The sequence below is a fragment of the Chiloscyllium plagiosum genome, unplaced genomic scaffold (assembly GCF_037043375.1).
Source record: "Chiloscyllium plagiosum isolate Xiang-an unplaced genomic scaffold, Cpla_swu_hap1 HiC_scaffold_14, whole genome shotgun sequence".
Taxonomy (NCBI): Eukaryota; Metazoa; Chordata; class Chondrichthyes; order Orectolobiformes; family Hemiscylliidae; genus Chiloscyllium; species Chiloscyllium plagiosum.
This window is the reverse complement of record NW_028270152.1, coordinates 14,133,855-14,154,812: the sequence shown is the minus strand read 5'-3', so window position 1 is coordinate 14,154,812 and position 20,958 is coordinate 14,133,855. Positions and strand designations below refer to the sequence as shown.

At 46.3% G+C, this 20,958-nt stretch overlaps 1 protein-coding gene across 1 annotated transcript in view; it reads left to right on the top strand.

Annotated features, from left to right (window-relative positions):
- LOC122558835 (high mobility group protein HMG-I/HMG-Y) overlaps positions 1-20,958 on the top strand; it is a 266,190-nt gene that overhangs the window by 168,763 nt on the left and 76,469 nt on the right. Inside the window, exon 5 of the mRNA XM_043707656.2 lies at positions 20,514-20,552. Within this exon, the coding sequence (XP_043563591.1) occupies positions 20,514-20,552 (39 nt within the window). The remainder of the gene's footprint in view (positions 1-20,513; positions 20,553-20,958) is intronic.

Sequence of the window (20,958 nt, the reverse complement as noted above, 5' to 3'; positions counted from 1 at the left end):
ATGATCCAAAAATGTGAATCCTTCTCCCATACACAAGCTCCTCAGCCATACATTCATCTGCTCTATCCTCCTATTCCTGCCCTCACTAGCTCGTAGCACTGGGACTGATCCAGATATTACTACCCTTGAGGACCTCCTTTTTAAATTTCTGCCTCACTCTCTGTAATCTCCCTTCAGAATCTCAACCTTTTCCCTTCCAATGTCGTTGGTTCCAATGTGGACAATGACCTCTTGCTGGCCTCTCTCCCCTGTGAGAACATTCTGCACCCTCTCTGAGACATCCTTGATCCTGGCACCAGGGAAACAACACACCATTCTGATTTTTCTCTGCTGGCCAAAGAAACGTCTGTCTGTACCTCTGACTACAGAATCCCCTAACACAATTGACCTCTTGGAAGCCGACGTACCCCTAGTTGCATTAGAGCCAGTCTCAATACCAGAAACTTGGCTGTTCGTGCTACATTCCCCTGAGAATCCATCACCCCCTACATTTTCCAAAACAGCATACCTGTTTGAAATGGGTATATCCACAAAAGACTCCTGCATTAGCTGCCTACCTCTCTTACCCTTCCTGGAATTAACCAATCTATGTGACTGTATCTGAGACTTTCCCCCCTTCCTATAACTGCCATCATCACATACTGTTGCAAATTCCTCATCGCTTCTATCTGTCTCTCCAACCGATCCACTCAATCTGATAAGATTTGCATCCAACAGCATTTATGACAGATATAATCTGCAGTAATCCTTAAACTCTCTTTAAACTCCCACATCTGACAAGAAGTACATATCACTGCAAAGGCCATTTTTGCTCCTTCACAATCTACAGACCCAGAAAATTACACCGTCTTATTCCTCTACAAAATACTGCACCAGGTTAAATTAATAGCTATGGCTTATATTTTAAGTTTAATCAATAGACTTATCTCCAAAAACATATCATCAAGAAAGAATCCACTGTACTCGCTACTGCAGCCTTTCTCTTGGACAGACTTAAAACAACAATTAACTTATCTGATTCTGTGCTGTGAACTTCGCCCAACAGTTCCTCCAAGGTTAGTTGTGAATTTTACTGTTTGTTAATTTTCCCAGATGCACTCCAATGTCCAGCAACACATGAATTCAAACAGCAAAGGCAGTAACTGTGCAGGTTCTCTCTTTCTCTCTCCTGCACTGACCACACCATGTGCTTCCTTTGTCTGCTCTTCTCCCTTTTAAAACTGCTGTTGTTTTGACTTTTTTTGCTCCAAAGTTCCAAAACAATGGAACAGCATATAAAACAGTAATCGCTGCTCCTGGAATTCGAGGAAATCATCTCCAACATCTAAAATACCTCAAAAAAAGGAGCAGCTCTTACAGCCAGAAATTTTTCCCGTCCTCCATCTTGGATTACCCAGAATCTGGTGGAATTTGAATTCAATGAAAGGATTCTGGAATTAAGAATCTAATGATGACTGTGAAACCATTGTTGGGAAAACCCATTTGGCTCACTAATGCCCTTTAGGGAAGGAAACTGCCATCCTTACCTGGTCTGGCCTACATGTAGCTCCAGACCCACAGCCATTTGGTTGACTCTTAACTACCCTCTGAGCAATTGGGGATGGACAGTAAGTACTGCTGGGCCAGCACTGTCCTCATTCCGTGAATAAATAAAGGAAAAGAAAACAGCAGGAGTTTTTTTTATTCTTTCACAAGTTCTGGGCATCACTTGCAGGACCAGCATTTGCTGCCCATCCCTATTTGTCCTTGAAAAAGTTTCTTGAACTGTTGCAGTCCTTGGGTAGGCATGAGGGAGCGCTTTTGAGGTGTACAGTACCCACAATGCTATTCAGAAGAAATCTTAACCCACTAACTCTGCGAGCCTAATGATATAATTTGAAGTGAGCATGCTGTGTGGTGTGGAGGGGAACTTGCAGGGACTGACGCTTCTATGGTGGACGGATGGTTTTCAATGCAGCCCGATGCCAACAGTGTGGGTACAGTTCCCACACCAACTGGGGCTATCATGCATGACTCTCCTTCTCAACCTCTCCCCTCGCCTGAGATGTGGTGATCCTCTGGTTAGAGAGAAAGTGAGGTCTGCAGATGCTGGAGATCAGAGCTGAAAATGTGTTGCTGGAAAAGCGCAGCAGGTCAGGCAGCATCCAGGGAACAGGAGAATCGACGTTTCGGGCATAAGAAGATGAAGGGCTTATGCCCGAAACGTCGATTCTCCTGCTCCTTGGATGCTGCCTGACCTGCTGCGCTTTTCCAGCAACACACTTTCAGCTCTGATCCTCTGGTTAAACCTGATGAAGGGCTTTTGCCCGAAACGTCGATTTTCCTGCTCCTCAGATGCTGCCTGACCTGTGCTTTTCCAGCACCACTCTAATCTCGACTCTGGTTTCCAGTATCTGCAGTCCTTACTTTTGCCTCTCTTGTTAAACCACCACCAATCGTCTTTCTCTGAGAAGAGAGCAGCCCTGTGGTCTAGTAAGACTATGGCGACTTTACTTATTTTTGCCTTCCACATGTTTCCCCACACCCCTCCCCAACCATGTCTTTCTGGATGGTAGAGCTGCTATCAAAGGACAAACCAATTGTCTGTCTAGACTGGCCTGTGATCGGTCCAGTCCCATATAAATAGAAAACGTGCAGTCTCTGAGACTTCCACATCTGGAATAAGGAGAACCCAGTGCCTCACTCTGTTTTCATTTTTACTCAACGGCCATACCACAGACTGGTTTAAAAAGGTCTAGAAACTTGAAGGTTGTAATAGAGACAGCAACCACTGCTGGTTCTAAACTTCTTAGTTTCACTCTGTGCCATTTCCTGCCTGTGTCTGCAGGAAATTGAAGCAAAGACATTTCATGTTGCGTGTGATGATGGTTTTGATCTCTCAAATGATACCTGGGATTGGGGTTGATTATCTTGGGGGCTATTGTGGGGAGAAAGGTGGGTGCTTAGAAGAATGAGAGATGATCTTGTTCAGGCATTTAAGAGGATTTGTCTGGGTAAGATGCTGAAAGCTTGTTTCCTCTTGTTGGTGGGTAGAAAGAAACTACAGAGAGTTGTGAATACAGCCAGGTCCATGGCTCCACCTGTACTTACCACTGCCTTGGAAAGGCAACCAATGTCAACAAAGACCCCTCCCACCCCGGTTATAATGTCTTCCAACCTCTTCTGTCTGGCGGAAGATACAGAAGCCTGAACACATGAACCAACAGATTCATTATTACCCTTCTAAATGGACCTCTAAAATTTTTAATTTCATGTTGATCTCGCTCTTTATGCACCTAGTCTGCAGCTGTAGCATTGTATTCCTCACTCTGTTCTGTTACCCTGATGCACTTTGTACAGTGTGATCAGTACTGCACACAGAGCAAAACTTCTCACTGTACCTAGAATGGAATCCCTACAGTGTGGTATTAGGTCATTTGGCCCATCCAGTCCACACCGACCCTCCAAGGAGCATTCCACCCAGACTCACCCTCCCTCCGACCTTGTAACCCTGCATTGCTCATGGCTAACCTACCTGCGCATCACTGGGCACTAAGGGGCGATGCAGCGCGACCAATCCACCTAACCTGCATGTGTTTGGACTGTGGGAGGAAACTGGAGCACCCAGATTGTACCCACGCAGACACGGGGAGAATGTGCAAACTCCACACAGACAGTCACCCAAGGGTGGAAGTAAACCCGGGTCCCTGGCATTGTAAGGCAGCAGTGCCAACCACTGAACCAATGTGCCATCCATGCATGTGATAATAATAAATTAAATCAAAATCAAAATAACTGGGGACTGATTTCTAGGTATCAAGTGGGCAAGCAGCAACGAACCCTGAAGCAATGTTGTCAGGACGGCACGGTGGCTCAGTGATTAGTACTGCTGCCTCACAGTGCCAAGGACCCAGGTTCAATTCCAGCCTCGGGCGACTCTCTGTGTGGAGTTTGCACATCTTCCCCGTGTCTGCGTGGGTTTCCTCCGGGTGCTCTGGTTTCCTCCCACAGTCCAAAGATGTGCAGGTCAGGTGAATTGGTCATGCTAAATTGTCCGTAGTTGTGAGGTACATTAGTCAGAGGGAAATGGGTCTGGATGGGTTACTCTTCAGAGGGTCAGTGTGAACTTGCTGGGCCGAAGGGACTGTTCCCACACTGCAGGGAATCTAATCTCACTAATCCCAGTGGTGGGGTTAAAACCAGGAGGACCAAGAATAAAATCACTATTTTCGGAGATCCCTGCCATTGCATCTGGTGCAGTGCTCTCAGTATCTAGATTGATGCACTGAGTAGTTTTTGCATTTCTAACACTAGCTTTGGCTGCACCTGCAGAGACTCCTCAGTAAGATAAGAATACAGTTTCTAAAAATGCTGCAGTTTGGTTGTGGTAAAATATCTTGTGATTCTCCTCAACATTAATTCCGACAGGCATAATCGGGTTGGGACTAAGTGCTTTAGCCCTGAAAAATAGCATAACTTTGGTTTCAGGCAGTAATCCAGAGGTAGACTGTACTGAACAGAAAGCAAAGTGGGAAAGCCACCAGGAGCAAGCTTCATGCGCTCACTTATTTACAAAGTTAGTTTTCATTTTCCTGCATGCTTCTCCTTTGAATCCTGGTGCGTTGCAGATTCCACATGGATATGATGCTGTCTTGGGTGGTTGCCATTTCCCTGTCTTTGTATCTAAGGAAATGCTTTAACTCAATGACTCAGGTCCGCTTTCTGAGCTGAAACATCTTGAGAGAATTTCCACATGCTGCTAAATATTTACAAAATGCTCCTTGCAATAACAGCAATAATGTGTTTGGCTTTGTGTGTGTGTGTCTCTCTCTCCCTTTCTTTTTCCCCCGTCTGTTTCTCTTCTCTTCAGAGTGTCAAGCCTTTAGCTTGCCCTGTGTATCTATCTCCGTGTATCAATCTCTCTTTTCCTCTCGACCTCTTCCAGTCGCAATCCTGATATTTAACTTTCTCCATAGCCCTTTTTTTGAGGCTTTTCTCGTTTACATTCCAACTGAACCTGTTGTGTTTCTCTCCCTGCTTGCTCCCTCTCCCTCCATCTGTTCCTGGGCTAATATCTGTGCCTCAATTGTGTTATTGTATCAGTCACTTTCAGTGGATCGCTCAGTTTTTCTCTGAGTTCTGTCTTTTGTTCTCTCTATCTCTTTTCCTCACTCTCTCACCAACTGTCCATCCTATATTATTCTTTCTTACCATCACTGAATCCTGTTTTCTATTTTCCTTTCTATCTTTTTCGATTTACTTCTCTTTTTTAACTTTCTTTCTTGTTTTCTTGTGTCTCTCTTTCTCAGTGTTTCTTTCGTTCTCTCTCTTTCTTTCCCTTCCTCCATCTCTCTCTCTCTCTCTCTCTACGACCCCATTCTTTCTTATTCTCTCTGACTCTCCTTCCATCCATCATTCTCTCCCTCTGTCTCCCTTTCTATCTTGCTGTCTCTTTCAGTTCATTCCATTTGTCCTTGTATGTTTCTGTTTTACCAAAGTGTAATTTATTTCAGGAAGATGGTAATTTATTGTCGGACTGTGTTGCAGCTGATGAGCTGAGATAGCTGTAATGGGCCAGAGGAAGTCAGTCTTTAACAGATACTGCAAACAGGAAGGGCAGGAAGAGATAGTGAAGAGCTAACACATTCAGTGTGTTAGCCCTTGTAACAGGAGCAGCCAATAATCTACAGGCAACCTGATCAAAGATTCAATTCTGAGCTCTCAAGGACACGCTTACTACAGCCACTGCGATCCTTTACAGCGAGAGCAGATTGCAGGCTTTGCTAATAGAATCATAGAACAGGTTCAACTCACAGGGAGGCCATTTGGCCCATTGTTTTTTATGCTGGCTCATTGCAAGTGCAATTCAGCTAATTTTTTTCTTTATTCATTTGTGGGATGAGGGTGTTGCCAGTTCGGCAGCATTTATTGTCCATCCCTAATTGCCCAGAGGACAGTCAATTGTCAACCACATTGCTGTGGGTCTGCAGTCACATGTAGGCCAGACCATGTAAAGATAGCAGCTTTCTTCCCTAAAGGGCATTAGTGAACCAGATGGTTTTGTTTTCTGATGATCAATAATTCCTTCTTTTTAAATTAATTTATAGGACACAGGCCTCACTGGCTGGGCCCAGCATTTATTGCCCGTTCCTAGTTGCCCGGGAGAAGGTGGGGGAACTGCTGCAGCCCGTAGGTGCCCCCCAATGAGGTAGCCTTATTCTGGGATGCCACCATCCGTGATTGATGAGATTAGATTCCCTACAGTGTGGAAACAGGCCCTTCGGCCCAACCAGTCCACACCGACCCTCTGAAGAGTAACCCATCCAGACCCATTTCCCTCTGACTAATGTACCTCACAACTACGGACAATTTAGCATGACCAATTCACCTAACCTGCACATCTTTGGACTGTGGGAGGAAACCGGAGCACCCGGAGAAAACCTACGCAGACACAGGGAGAAGGTGCAAACTCCACACAGACAGTCGCCCGAGGCTGGAATCAAACCTGGGACCCTGGTGCTGTGAGGCAACAGTGATAACCACTGAGCCACCTTTTCACTCCCAGACCCTCCCTCCCCATGCATGGAAGAGTCCACACACTGTGTGACTTCTTCCTGTTGTCATTTTGTCCCCTCGTCCAGTTCATGTTTTCATTGCCCATGCACTCGCCTGTCATGTTTCGAACGATAGATACTGGGAGCAGGAGTGGGAACAAAAGTTCTGGAAAATTGCTGGAATAGAGGAAGAGACCATTCAGCCCTTTGAACCTGCACTGCCATTCAATATAAGCATGGCTAATCATTGATACCTTGTGCCCGCTTTTTTCCTTTACCCTTCAATCCCTAAAGAACTCCTTCTTGAAAACATTCGATGTTTTCACCTCAACTCTTTTCTGTGGCAGAGAATTCCTCAGACTCAATGCTATCCCAGTTTTATCAGCGAGAGTGGCCTTCAGCTGGATCATTCATTCCTGGAGATTCCCTGACAATCTTGGAGATCCAGAGGAGGGTATCAGTCTTCCTAAATTGCAAAGGGTTTCCGTGAACTGCTTGCTTAAAACCTGCTGGGCCCTCCCTTGCTGCACAGTCCAGGCCATCTGCTCGCTAGGCCGCATCCTCACCTACAGGCGAAAAGCGACCTCTGCACTTCCACCCCATCAAAGACAAGTGGAGCCAGGAGGATCTGCCTGAAAATGCTTGGCGAAAGTGAGGACTGCAGATGCTGGTGACTAGAGTCAAGAGCGTGGTTCTGGAAAAGCACAGCAGGTCAGGCAGTCCTCATTCCTGATTACCCGAAGCGTCGATGTTCCTGCTCCTCGGATGCTGCCTGACCTGCTGTGCTTTCCCAGCACCGCACTCTTGACTGAAAATGCTCGCACTGCCTCCTGTAGGACCTGGCGTGCAGAACAAGGAGGTGTAACCTTAAAATGAGCATTAGACCTTCCAGTTCACACTGAATTTATGCCTCTTCACCCCTGGCCAGACAAAATGCTGTAGAGGGTGGTGGTATGGGAACAGGGATCCACTTGGAAATGTCAAGTGTATTTTTGGAGAGGGGGATCAGTCACATCATGGAGGATAAATGAGATTGAAGTACACATTCACTGTTGAGTAGTGAAACAGGGTCAAAAAGTCAAATGACCATACACCTATGCTATCCCACTTCTCCCATTGGCTTAAATGCCGTGTGTAGTTGTTTGGAATGCAGGATTCAAAAGGGAAGGTTATCCTTGATCAGGACAAGGTTAGCATTGAAGTAATGGCCATTCAGTGTGGATTTTCCACAGGCTCCTTCATACTCTTCCCCTCTGAAAGCTACCAATGGAGATGCAGCACTGGGGAGGTCCAGGAAAATGGGATAGCTTAGATTCAAGGCCATCAAAAGGCAATTCTGTGCACCTTTGGATTGTTGGAATTCCAAGTTACTGCAACTCTGTTTGTTCTTCAGTGAAAGGCTCCTGTTAATGTTGTATCCCAATCTATCTTCTGGGGAGCGGACAAGGTCTTATGTGGCCCAGTGTCAATTTTTTGGTTTTCTGATAATGCTGCAGGTGAAGCTCCTCAGAGTGTTTTAATGATTGTAAAGGCACCATAAAGGGAGGGCGTTGTCTTTAATGTGCAGGATCCATGTTGCAACTCAATGCAGTTTGTTCTTGGTCCAAACTCTCAGTGGGAGTGGGGTCTCTGCAGGACAGGCCCAGATTAGCTCCAAATGATCACAACCAGGCATCTATTGTGAGCAATGCCATGGGGGTGTCTACCTGTCACAGCCAGAGCAAATGAGGGCACAGTGAGGCACATCATCGATTTGGAGTGGCGAGGGAGCACTGCCGTGTTTGTAGTTTGCTGGACCATACTTGGTTCCTGACCACTCAGGGCTTTGTCACTGGGAGATGTACCAAAGACGCCAAGGGCCCCCATTGCAACAAGCAGAAGAAACTGAATGAACTGAATGTGGTAACAGGAGGGGACAGAGAAACTATTCCTATCTTGTCCTCACCAGAGCTCTTTCAGTCTTTGCCCGCACACAGTAAGCCTGTTTTAAGGTTTTAATCCTTCAGGTTATGGGGGATTGAAGTTAACCATGACTTCTTGGTGACCGCATCCAATTTGATTATGAAAGCAGCTGTTGGAATTTCGGAATCCCACTTTCTAAAAAAAAATGAATTCATTCTTTCTCTCTTGCTCTCTCTGTTAGCCAATTCCCACGTAACATTGTAACTGCGCCACACATTACTGAAGAGATGGTCTATTTTCACAAAGCGTTGATCACTGAAGCATTGTTAAATTTTAGATGTTCCCAGGACTTTTTTCTCTTACTTTTTTTTTTAAAAGCCTCCCCCCCACTTTCCCCCCATCCGCACACAGAGCTCGACTGGTGAGAGTGTAAATGGGTAAACAGCTGTAGAAAATAAATTGAGGATCTGTCAGACACAGAGAGAGTGAGAGAGAGAGAGAGAGAGACACACACATGCACACGTGCATCCAGATATAGACACACAGGTACACATACAGGCACAGAGAGACACATACAGACACAGGTACACACACAGGCACAGAGAGACACATACAGACACAGGCACACACACAGGCACAGAGAGACACATACAGACACAGGCACACACACAGGCACAGAGAGACACATACAGACACAGGTACACACACAGGCACAGAGAGACACATACAGACACAGGCACACACACAGGCACAGAGAGACACATACAGACACAGGTACACACACAGGCACAGAGAGACACATACAGACACAGGTACACACACAGGCACAGAGAGACACATACAGACACAGGCACACACACAGGTACAGAGAGACACATATACACCCACAGCACGCACACAGGCACACACAGGTATACACACAGGCACAGACTCAGATGCACACAGGCGTAAAGAGACACACACAAGCACAGAGAGAGATACGCAAACACAGATGCACATACAAACACTTAGATACAGGTACATACACAGATATACACACACAGACACACGTACACTGAGACACACACACAGATACAGGTACACACAGAGACACAGGTGCAGGCAGACACAGGTACGCAAACACAGACACATGCAGTTACAGGTGCACAGACACACACAGATACAGGTAAACACACACACAGATTTTCCTTTGGCCACAGGTTTTATGTCACTCTCCAATCTCACTCTCACGTTGTTGTGATCTTGTTAATCTTTCCATCCGTCCTCGGTACCACTAGCATAGAATTGGGATGCCAAAGACATTAAGAAATGGATGTGAAAGAAAAATGTTCTGATACGATTCTTTTCATAAAATTTAAGCCTGTGGTGGACAGTCCTCTGTCCCAGGACTCTTGAAGTGCAGGTGCACAGTTCCTTGAAAATGGTATCCTCCTTAAACTTAATAAGTGACCCAGCATCCATTGTACACTGGGGTAATGAATTCCCAGATTTGTAACCCTTTGAGAGGGGTAATTCCTCCTCATCTCTGTTTTGGATCTTCCACCCGCATGCTGAAATGATGACGTCTCGTTCTAGATTGCCTCACACGTGGAGACATGCTCTCCGTTTCTACTTTGTCGATCCCATTTGTCATCTTGAATTGGCCACTACCAGCTAGAAGCAGTTACCAGGGTAATCCAAAGGCCCCAAACTGTTGTAGGTGTTACATGTGTTCACATCTCATCAGGACAACTATTGCAGTCCAGGGAAGATTCAGTCGGTTCATCGTAGGCACGGAAGGATTGGCTTACGAGGAGAGGTTGAGTAGGCTGGGCCTATTGTTGTTCTTATTTAGAAGAATTAAAGAGGAAGACCCTGTTGAAAGGTGCAAAATTCTGAGGTGACTTGACAGAGTAGATGTGGAAATGTTGTTTCCCCTTGTGGGCGAGTCCAGGACCAGATGGCATCATCCCAGCGCAAGGAGTCATCCGTTTAAAGCAGAAATGAGGAGGAATTTCTTCATTTGGAGGGTGATGAATCTGTGAAATTCTTGACCATGGAGGACTGTAGAGAATTAAGTATATTCAAGGCTTTAAAAAATTCTTTAATTAGGAAGGGAATCATGAATTATGGAGAGAAGGCAGGATAAATGGAGTTGAGGATAAATGGAGTTGAGGATAAATGGAGTTGAGGATGATCAGATCAGCCACGATTCGATTGAATGGCAGAGCAGACTCAATGGGCCGAATGGGTCTACTTCTGTTCCTCTGTGTTTGGTTTTGTGCAAGCTTAGGTTCAATCAATTTATAAAGCAATAATTTTAAAAATTAACCACTCTCTGTAACAATGTTTCTTAATCTTCCAGATTGTTGTTAAAAGCCTGTCAGGTCCCTCCATGGCAAGATGGCTGACTCTGTCATGGCCGACCAAGCCACTCAGTTGTGTCAAGTGGCCTCCTGAGGGCCAAGATGGCAGCTATTCAGTATAATGAGGAGGAAACAGTTGCGGTGACATTGTCACTGGACTCATTATCCAGAATTCTTGATGAAGTGCTTTTGCCTGGAACGTCGATTTTTCCTGTTCCTCGGATGCTGCCTGACCTGCTGTACTTTTCCAGCACCACTCTAATCTTGACTCTAACCTCCAGCATCTGCAGTACCCACTTCTGCCTCATTGTTCAGAACGCAAGGCTAATGTTCTGGGGACATTGGTTTGAATCCAAGCCAGCCAAATGGCCAAGTTTATATTCAATAAAAATTCAGAATGAAATGCTAGCCTCACGTTGATCATATAACCAAAGTCAATTGTTGTAGAAAACCCATCTGGTTCTCTACAGACTTCTGAGAATGGAAAACCAGCCACCTTTATCTGGTTTGGCTTACATCTGACTCCAGACCCACAGTGATGTGGTTGACTCTTAACTGCCCTCTGGGAAATTAGGGATAGGCAACAAAGGTTGCCCGACTGGCAATGCCCACAGCCCGCAAGCCAAAAACAAAATGCTGAATGGACCGTCAAAACATAGGCTGGCAGATTGAGAGTGGACGCTTATGGTTGAGAAAACAGCCCACCTCCCTGTCATCTGGTCCGTTTGGGCTTCCGTTTCAGAGAGTATCATAAACAATAGCAGGTGGCTGGGCCTTGGTCAAGGGTCTGATTTATACCCTTGGTAGGCCCTTTAAGTTCTCTTGATAAAAGAATTCAAAATCCGTGGGTTTGAGGATTTTCAAATCCATTGGTTACTGGAACTTCCCTGACCCAGGCTCACTCCAACTACAATCTGAGAGGGAAAAAAATTGCAAGCTGGCCTTCTCTCTGTTTTTTTTATTTTGTTTTTGCTGTCCAGAGTTTTTCCTCTCTCTCTCTCTCTCTCTCTCTCTCGAGCTCTGAGGAAGCCTGGGAAAATCTGCTTCTCCTGTTGAGCAGTGTTTGAAGGTGGAAACGACCCAAGCTTTCCTCATTCATAAAACAGAAACCAGGCTCTGCCAGAACAGCTTGTGCTTGTTTGTAATCTCTCCTGATGGTTACGGGGGAGACGGGGTGGGGGAGGGGGATGGCAGTTGTGGGGGGGTTGTGGGGAGGAGGTTAGACGATTGGAAGACTGGGGCGGGGGAGGAGGTGGTTGTTGTACATGAGACTAAAGGCCTGGACCCATGCCAGTTTTGCCCTGGAGCAAGATTCCATCTGGTAAACGTTTATTAGCTTAAGGAATACAGCCTTGCCTAAGCTACTGGCTGCAAATGAGCTGGAATTTGTTTTTTACCTGCGAGCCAGTACGTGGAACACAAACGCGTCTGCGTTCAGAAAATCTCTCCCTTCTCAACTTCGTGAGGAGAATTGGTGAATTGGAATTTACCGTCATGTGGACTCAAGTCCAGGCAAAGGTCTACCGAGCCACCATTAGATTAGATTAGATTCCCTACAGTGTGAAAACAGGCCCTTTGGCCCAACCAGTCCACACCGACCCTCCGAGGAGTAGCCCACCCAGACCCATTTCCCTCTGACTAACGCACCTAATACTATGGGGCAGTTAAGCATGGCCAATTCACCTAACCTGCACATCTTTAGACTGTGGGAGGAAACCGGAGCACCCGGAGGAAACCCACACAGACACGGGGAGAATGTGCAAACTCCACACAGACAGTCGCCCGAGGCCGGAAAATTAGATACCAAGGGAATGGAGATGGTGCCCATTGACTGCACTTTAACATTAAGACAAACAGCGCTCGGAACAGGTGAGAAACAGCAAACTCAAGAGTAGGGTTATCGTTTCGGGGGTGGGGGGTGGGTGGGTAGCTGAATTCCAGGTCAAAACCAAACAGAAAGTTTTTTTTAAGATACGGAAGAAGAAAGGTAGGGTAGGCCTCCATTTATGTAGCGCCCTTCATTACTTCAGCACATCCTTTGCAGCTGTCATGAAACATTGTCATGCGGTCATCACTGCAGTCAATTTACTGGAAACGCAACCTCACAAAGGGGAGTGGAATCAATAATGAGGCCCCCTTTTTAGAGATGGAGTTTGATGACTAAATGTTGGGCCGGGGAGGGGGCTCAGCAGACGCTCGTCTGCTCAACCTCAAAAAAAACATGTTGCCGGTTCATTCCCAAGCATCAAATGGAGCCTGTGCTTGTTATATCATCTGAAAGATAGTGTCTCCAGCAATGCCAAAGTCCCTCAGGACTGCAGTGGAGTATCAGCACAGAGTCTGTACTCAGGTCCCAGGAATGACTGCCTGTTTGAATTTCTGGGAGAGAGGGTGGTTTGTTTTGTGGTGCAGTGGTAGTGTCCCTGCCTCCAAGCCTGGGTTCAAGTCCTAATGTGTCCAGAGCAGTGTAATAGCATCCCTGAATAGATTGATTAAAGAATGCCTTGAATCTCCACTGGTCAAGCTGATATCTCCACCACAGAAATGAAAGGGCCCGAATCAGAGTCAGGAATACCACCCTCTATGGTTAGATTGTGGTGTTGTGTCTCACCATAGTCTTGCCAGAGCGTAGGGGCTGCTCTCTTATTAGAGAGAGGCAACTGTGGTGATTTAACCTGAGGGCCACCAGACCTCAGGCGAGGAAAGAGGTTGAGAAGGAGAGTCCTTCGTGGTAACCTCAAACCAGTGATGGGAATTGAACCCACACTGTTGGTATCATACTGCTCTGCAAACTAGCAATCCAGCCAGCTGAGCTAAACTGATTTCCAGATTGTGGTGTATCTCCTTGGCTTCAGCCCGTACCGGGCCTTGGCTTCAGCCCTCACCGGGTCTTGGCTTGAGTCTGCATCGGACCTTGGCTCCAGACAGCACTGGGCCTTGGCTCCACACCGCACTGAGCTTTGGCACCAGTCTGCAGGTGCCAGGCACCAGGCCAAATACTATAGATGCTTCACAAATGCAGGTTGATATTGTTGCGCGTTGGCATGAACTTGTGGAGGAGAGGGCCACAATTGCTTCACAACAAATGTTAGAACCACCCCTCTATCTGTGAGCTCTATCACTTCTCTCCGATGGTTGTGGAAATCACTGAGGAAACTGTTACCGAGGTTATTAAGTGAAGATGATGGATCCCCAAAGGGGGATTCCAGTCAGATTTGGAAATGAAAATACTGGGCCACCATTTTAAGGTACTCAAGACAACTCAGATCAGTATGTGTCATTGACAAGTTTGGATGGTTTTGTGGGTTGTGTGCTATCGAAAGAGATCGGAGATCTTGTTGACGTAGAGTATGAGACAGCGTTTCCTGTTTGTGATGTTGATTGAGAGAGAAATATTTTACAGGCGCCTAGGGAGATTAGTCCAGAGCTAGAGGGCATGGGTTTAAGGTGAGAGTGGAAAACATTACAAGGGACCTAAAGGGCAACTTTTTCATGCAGAGGATGGTACGTGTATGGAATGAGCTGCCAGAGGAAGTGGTGGAGGCTGGTACAATTGCAGCATTTAAAAGGCATCTGGATGGGTACATGAATAGGAAGGGTTAGAGGGATATAGGCCAAGTGCTGGCAAATGGAACTAGATTAGTTGAGGATATCTGGTCAGCATGGATGAATTTGACCAAAGGGTGTGTTTCCATGCTGTACATCTCTGTGACTCTATATGTCTAAAGGATCTTTCACACCCTCCTGAGAAGGTAGGGCCATGGATTGAGGATAAGACTGCCTTTGAGAGAAAGCTCCTCTGACTCTACAACACTTCCTTAGTACTGTGCTGGAATGCTGGTCAACTCGAGTCTCAGAGCAGGGCTTGAACACCCAACACTCTGGCTCAGAGGCAAGAGTGTTATCCACTGTACCAAGTATTGTTGCTCATGGTATTTAACAAGTTTACTTTTAAAGCAGATTTTACATAAGCCGTATGCACGTGATAGTGATTGTAATGAGGTCAATCAGGTGGGCCTCATAGAAAGCAAAAGTGGGGACTGCAGATGCTGGAGATCAGAGTCTAGATTAGAGTGGCGCTGAAAAAGCACAGCAGGTCAGGCAGCATCTGAGGAGCAGGAAAATCGAAGTTTTGGGCAAAAGCCCTTTATCAGGCCTCATAGAATATAAGTTTGCTGACTGGGGGTGTTAATCTGGATCAATCAGGGAGCCCTGGCTCACAGACATAAACAGGACTTAAATCCTTGCCCTCCCCTTCACTGTTTGATCACGCAGCATTGCCCTCTGAGAAGGGCACTGCTTGTCACTGGCCACTCGGGTGTTTCCTTGCTTCCTGGTGGTGGAATATCAATAAAGATTCACACACTTGTTGTTTTTCACTGTGCCCGACACCTGCACACACACACGACATGGGTGCGGGGGAAAATATAAACACTACCGCTGTTAGGTGATAGTGTGTGGGAAGAGGGGTGAAAAAACAGGGTGTCAGAGGTTCTGTTCACTCTGAGAGCTGGCTGTGAGGAAGCCAGACCAGTGTCCAGTCCTATGCCTGTGTAAATAAAGGGTGACTTGGTGTAAGGATACCATCAAAAAAAAAATTAACAGGAGTGTCAGAGGTTCTGCTCACTCTGAGAGCTGACTCTGAGGGAGCTGGATCAGTGTCAAGGACGCTCCGTAGGTAAATTAAGGGTGATGGGATATGGCCTCTGTGGAGTTATTTCACATGTTACTATGTCTTTCACCACCACGTGTTTATAGCCTGCATTCAGGGCCACAAATGCAGTCAAGCATTCCAAAGCTGAGGTAGGCAGCTCGTGCCACCTTAAGGTAGTTTTCCAGCTCATGATGGCCCTGCTGAACTGCTTCACTGGTGAGTAAAAGGGGCAGCGCTAGTTTGACAGTAAATCGGTTCCAACAATGATGTCATGGGCAGAACCTTGGCAACGCTGTTCACATCTCCAGCTCATGATGTAATCCCTTAGTGAGATGAATCCAAACTGAGGGGAGGCTGTTGGTGCCAATTCTGTGTTTGGCATCTGAAGCATAAGATGCCAGAACACAAACACCCCGATTAACAACATTGTCCAGGCCTCACCACATCCGATTGGATGTTTATAAGGACATTACCAAGACTGGAGGGTTTGAGTTATTAAGGAAAGGCTGAATGGGCTGGGACAATTTTTCGGAGGCTTAGGAGTGATCTTACAGAGGTTTAGAAAATCGTGAGGAGCATGGATAGGGTAACTAACTAACCAAGGTCTTTTCCCCAGGATAGGGGAGTCCAAAACTAAACTAAGCTGAGAAGGGAAAAATTTCAAAGGAAACTCAGGGGCAATTTTTTCACACAGAGAGTGGTTCGTGTGCAGAGTGAGCTGCCCGGGGAAGTGGTAAAGACTGGTACAATCACAACATTCAAAAGGCATTTGATCGGGTACAAGGATAGGAAAGATCTAGAGGGATATGGATCAAACACAGGCAAATGGGAGTAGGTCAGTTTGGGATGCCTGATTGGCAGGGACAGGTTGGGCTGAAGGGCCTGTTTCTGTGCTGTGTGCCTCTATGACTCTATGATTGGATTGCGGTTATGTTAGTATGAAACATGTATGACTCAGAGGTGTTGGATTAAGCCATTCCCAGGTGAATGGAGTGTGATCAGATATTATTTGTGACAAAGGTGGCATTGATGTTTTAATGAAGAAGATGAGAGTAAAACAATCCACAAATTTTAATCAGGGTTTCATTTGCGTCCTGGACTGAGAGGCACAGTGCACTGGAATGCTGACTCCATGGTTTGAAAGTGTGAGAGAGTGTATGGGTCTGAAAGGGTTAATGCTAAAGAATACCCTTCTCAATCCAGACATTAATCAATCTTTCAAATCCAAAGGCAGCACAACCAGGGAGAAGAGTGAAACCATGGGGTAGTGATAGAACCACTTATATTACAAATGTGTAAATATTAATAGTGGAAACCAAAAGCTTGGAGAGAGATGTAAGGGAGTGTCAGGGTCTGGCAGGGTTAATGCTGAGGAGTGCATTAACCACCACCTGCTACGGGACTGTTATATGCTTTGGGCAGGAAGAGTAAGAGCTAACATTTGAGTCTTTTTTAGCCCATGTCACAATGTCTATCCTATCAGCGTAACTTGTAGCAGGGTAGCTCAGTGGTTAGTGCCTCACAGCGCCAGGGTTCAGTTCCACCCTCAGGTGGCTTTCTGTGTGTGCCTGTGTGAATTTCCTGCTGCGGTCCAAAGATGTGGGTTCACCTAGCCTCTCCCACACTTAGCCAAGTGGATGTCGATATGTGTAGATCCCTACCAGGAAAGAGGACAGCAGCAGTAAATCTATTAGAGAGCTCACACAACATACTGAGGATTCATTTTACAACACAAGTCCAACTCCAGACACTTTGCTTCATAACTAGATTCGACACTCCTGGGGCCATTCTGTGGAGTGCTGCACTGTCAGCGGTGCAGTCTCCCCAGTAAGAGGTTAAGCTGAAACTCTGTCTGCCCTCTCAGATCAGACAGAAAGATTGGAAGGCGCTAATTTTAAGAAATGCCAGGGAGTTCCTCTCCAGTGCCGTGAACATCGTTTATTCCTTCAGTAAAAGCAGGTTAGCTGATTATTATCAGGTTGCTGTTTGTGGAATCATTTGTGAGCAAAATTTGCTGCTGCATTTCCTCCAACACCACAATGATTAACCTGTTAAAACATTCCGCTGGTAAGGCTGGTTCAGTCGTTGTCTGACGTGCTGACATCTACCTTACAAAAGCTGACCACAAACTCTCCCACATTTCCTCCAAGCTCTCTGCAGGTCATTACCCCACCATTGGACACTCCAGGAGTGTCCACACCAGCCTACTTCATAGCCCTCCCGACCCGGCACAGCCTGCGTCTACCCCCTTCCCAAATTCCACAAACAGGATTACCCCACTGAACCATCGAGTCTGCCTCGTTTGTATTAAAAACAGACCATTTAGCCCAACAAGTCCATACCGACCCTCCAAGCATCACACCCAGACCCATTTCCCCTATCCTATTACTCTACACTTTCCCTGAGTAATGCACCCAACCTACACTTCCTTGGACACTATGGACAATTTAGCATGACCAGTTCACCTAACCTGTAACTGAGGAACCAATGTGAAGTAGCAGTCTTTGGGCTGTGGGAGGAAACCGGAGCACCCAGTGGAAACCCACACAGACACGGGGAGAATGTGCAAATTCCACACAGACAATCACTCGAGGTTGGAATCCAACCTGGGTCCTTGGCGCTGTGAGGCAGCAGTTGCTAACCACTGAGCCACCGCGCCGACTCTTTCTGCCCTACTGCAGTTATTCTTTTTAATCTTGACTCTGTTTTGTTCCCCCCCCCGCGCCCCCGTCCAATCTTTTCTCACTTACATCTGTGATTCATCTACTGCTTCATGTTGGTTCCTCAGTTTCCAGTTTTCTGCTCCTTGGCAACTCCTCTTCCCAGTGGATGAATAAATCCCTCTTACACGTCCGTCCCCCACCCGGATGTTCTAAAGGTCTCTGTAGTGTGGTTCCCTTTACATTGGAACTAAGAGCAGGCCTCAGTGTGTGGTAAGAAGGACTAGGGACCTTGGCAGATTTATTTGGATTCTTCCTTCTTTTCCCCTCCTGAATCTTTCTGTCAGACTACAAAGAGTGGCCTCACTGAGAGTGCGGGCATTTCAACACAGACACACTGGGCCACTGTACAAGGTATAAAGCACTGGGCACTCGCACTCTCACGTCTGGAGTTTGAACATCCCATGGATGGGACAAAGGAACACCTCATTCTGGTGTTCAGAAGGACATGAGAGACCCAACTGCAGTCTCTCTTTAAAAAGGGGAAAGGTCTTTGATTGGGATCAACACTCCACCCTCAACTCACAACCTCCAGAGGGGCCCATCATTCATCACAATATGTCTGCGGGATCCTCCTGTGTCCAAAATGGCCACCGCTTTCCTTTCCATGCAAAACAATGACTGAAGTTCAAAATGATGTATTGTCTGAGGACTATTATGGAGGGATATAATGAAACCGTACAAAAATACAACTCTCTCTGTTCTTTTAGTGTTGGGAGTGTTTCAGACAAGTCTGAAGGGTCAACGTTTTCCTTAGGGTGGGGTTGTCGGCTGCACTTCAATGGATGTTGCCATCATTTTTCCAGTGCTGTTTACTGGCAGAATGAGGGGGCTAACATCAGTTAGAGGGAGAATGAATAACCAACGATACCTGGGCCTTGTTTTTCATCTCTCAATCATAAGTGAGGAATTACATCTGATGGAGAGTTTTCATTGTATCTTTCAGTTGGCTGAAACAAGATTTATCCTTGGGAGAAGAGGCATAGAATAGAATCCCCACAGCGGTAGCAGACCATTCAGCCCATACCTACCCTCAGAAGAGCATCCCACCCAATCCCTGTAACCCTGCTTTCCCTGTGGCTAATTCACCTGACCTGCATAATCCTGGATACTATGGGTAATTTAGCATAGCTAATCCACCTATCCTGCACACCTTTGGTCTGTGGGAGGAAACTCATCCAGAGATGGGGAGAACGTGCAAGCTCCACATAGACCATCACCAGAGGGTGGAATCGAACCAAAGTTCCTGGCACTGTGAGGCAGCAGTGCTAACTACTGAGCCACCGTGCCACTCAGTGGTTAGAACATATTGATTTGAATCTGCTCTACTTGGAAATACTGACAAGTTGGCTATCTTTAGACAGTGGGAATCCCACCTGAAACCCCCTTGGTGACCATGACAGATCAGAAAGGGACAATGTCGCTCCAATCTGCAATGAACTTATTAATCTCCCAGTGGGAGCATTGGTGGAGATACTAACTGAGTCTCACTGCCTGAAGTAATATGGAAGGGGAGTCTCAGCCCCAGCTCATTATCCCTGTGAGGGATGCCTTGCTTGTCCTTTGTGCCAAGGGCAGGAATGGAGAGGCTCGGAGGGTGTGGTGCTATTCAAAGAAGTACGGAAGGTGTTTTCCTGATTTTCCTGGCCAACATTTCTTCCTCGGGTCTGCATGTTAACCCAACTGTTCATCTGGTTCACTCTTTAAGGCACTATGCTGCTTTTTTAATATAATTCATTCACAGGACGTGGGCATCGCTGGCTGGGCCACCATTTATTATCCGTCCCGAATTGCCCAGAGTTAAACACATTGCTGTGGGCCTGGAGTCACGTGTAGGCTAGGCCTGACAGTGATGGCGTTTTCCTTCCCTGAAGGACATTAGCTGCCAGACTGATCAGATAAACAGCACTGACCACACTCTGTACCACTCCATTGTACATCAGGTGGAGGTGATGGTGTTGGACTGGGGTCAATAAAGTTAAAAATCACACAACGCCAGGTTATAGTCCAACAGGTTTATTTGGATGTCTAAGCTTTCATGGCGCTGCTTCTTTGTTAGGTAGCGAGTGGGGCAGGATCATAGAACACAGAATTTATAGTAAAATCAGAAAGCTTGTACTTCGAAATAAACCTGTTAGACTATAACCTGGTGTTGTGTGATTTTTAACTTTGTTCATCAGGAAATGGGATATGCTGAGGAATGGGATTTTCCCTCAAATATATTGGGATTTCAGTGCACCCTCTTGTCCCCAGCCCTCCACATCTCAGCACTGGGCAGAATTATAAGAATGATGGATGACAATGCAATAAATATGTTACCCAGACCTGTCCTTAATACAATTTCTTTTCCTTCCAACAGCCTCAACGAACACAACAGGAAGAAGAAGAAGCACCTCAGGTAGGGATACTCTCAGCAACCCTCTTCTGAAGCACGGTCTCTTAATAGCACTCAATATCTGTGACACAGTGGTAAATGTGAAGTGTTGAACTGTGTTCTTTTCCTGTCCCACCCATCAATTCAAGCCCCCGTCATCATTATTTCAAGATTGTTAACTTGTCACTGAAGGTATTGTTATAACCTCCTCAAAGGGGGCAGGTTTCCCAGAATGCAACTCAGCCAACCAGTGTCTGCGTACACCATGTCTTTGACAGCTCAGCAATCCAAACAGTTCAAAACGTGTAACAACGCTTTGTGAAGGTTTTAATTTAATGCCAATGCAATAAAGTAGAAAGGATGTGAAAACGATTTACAAGGATGTTACTGAGACCGGAAGGTTTGAGTTAGAAGTAGAAGCTGGGTAGGC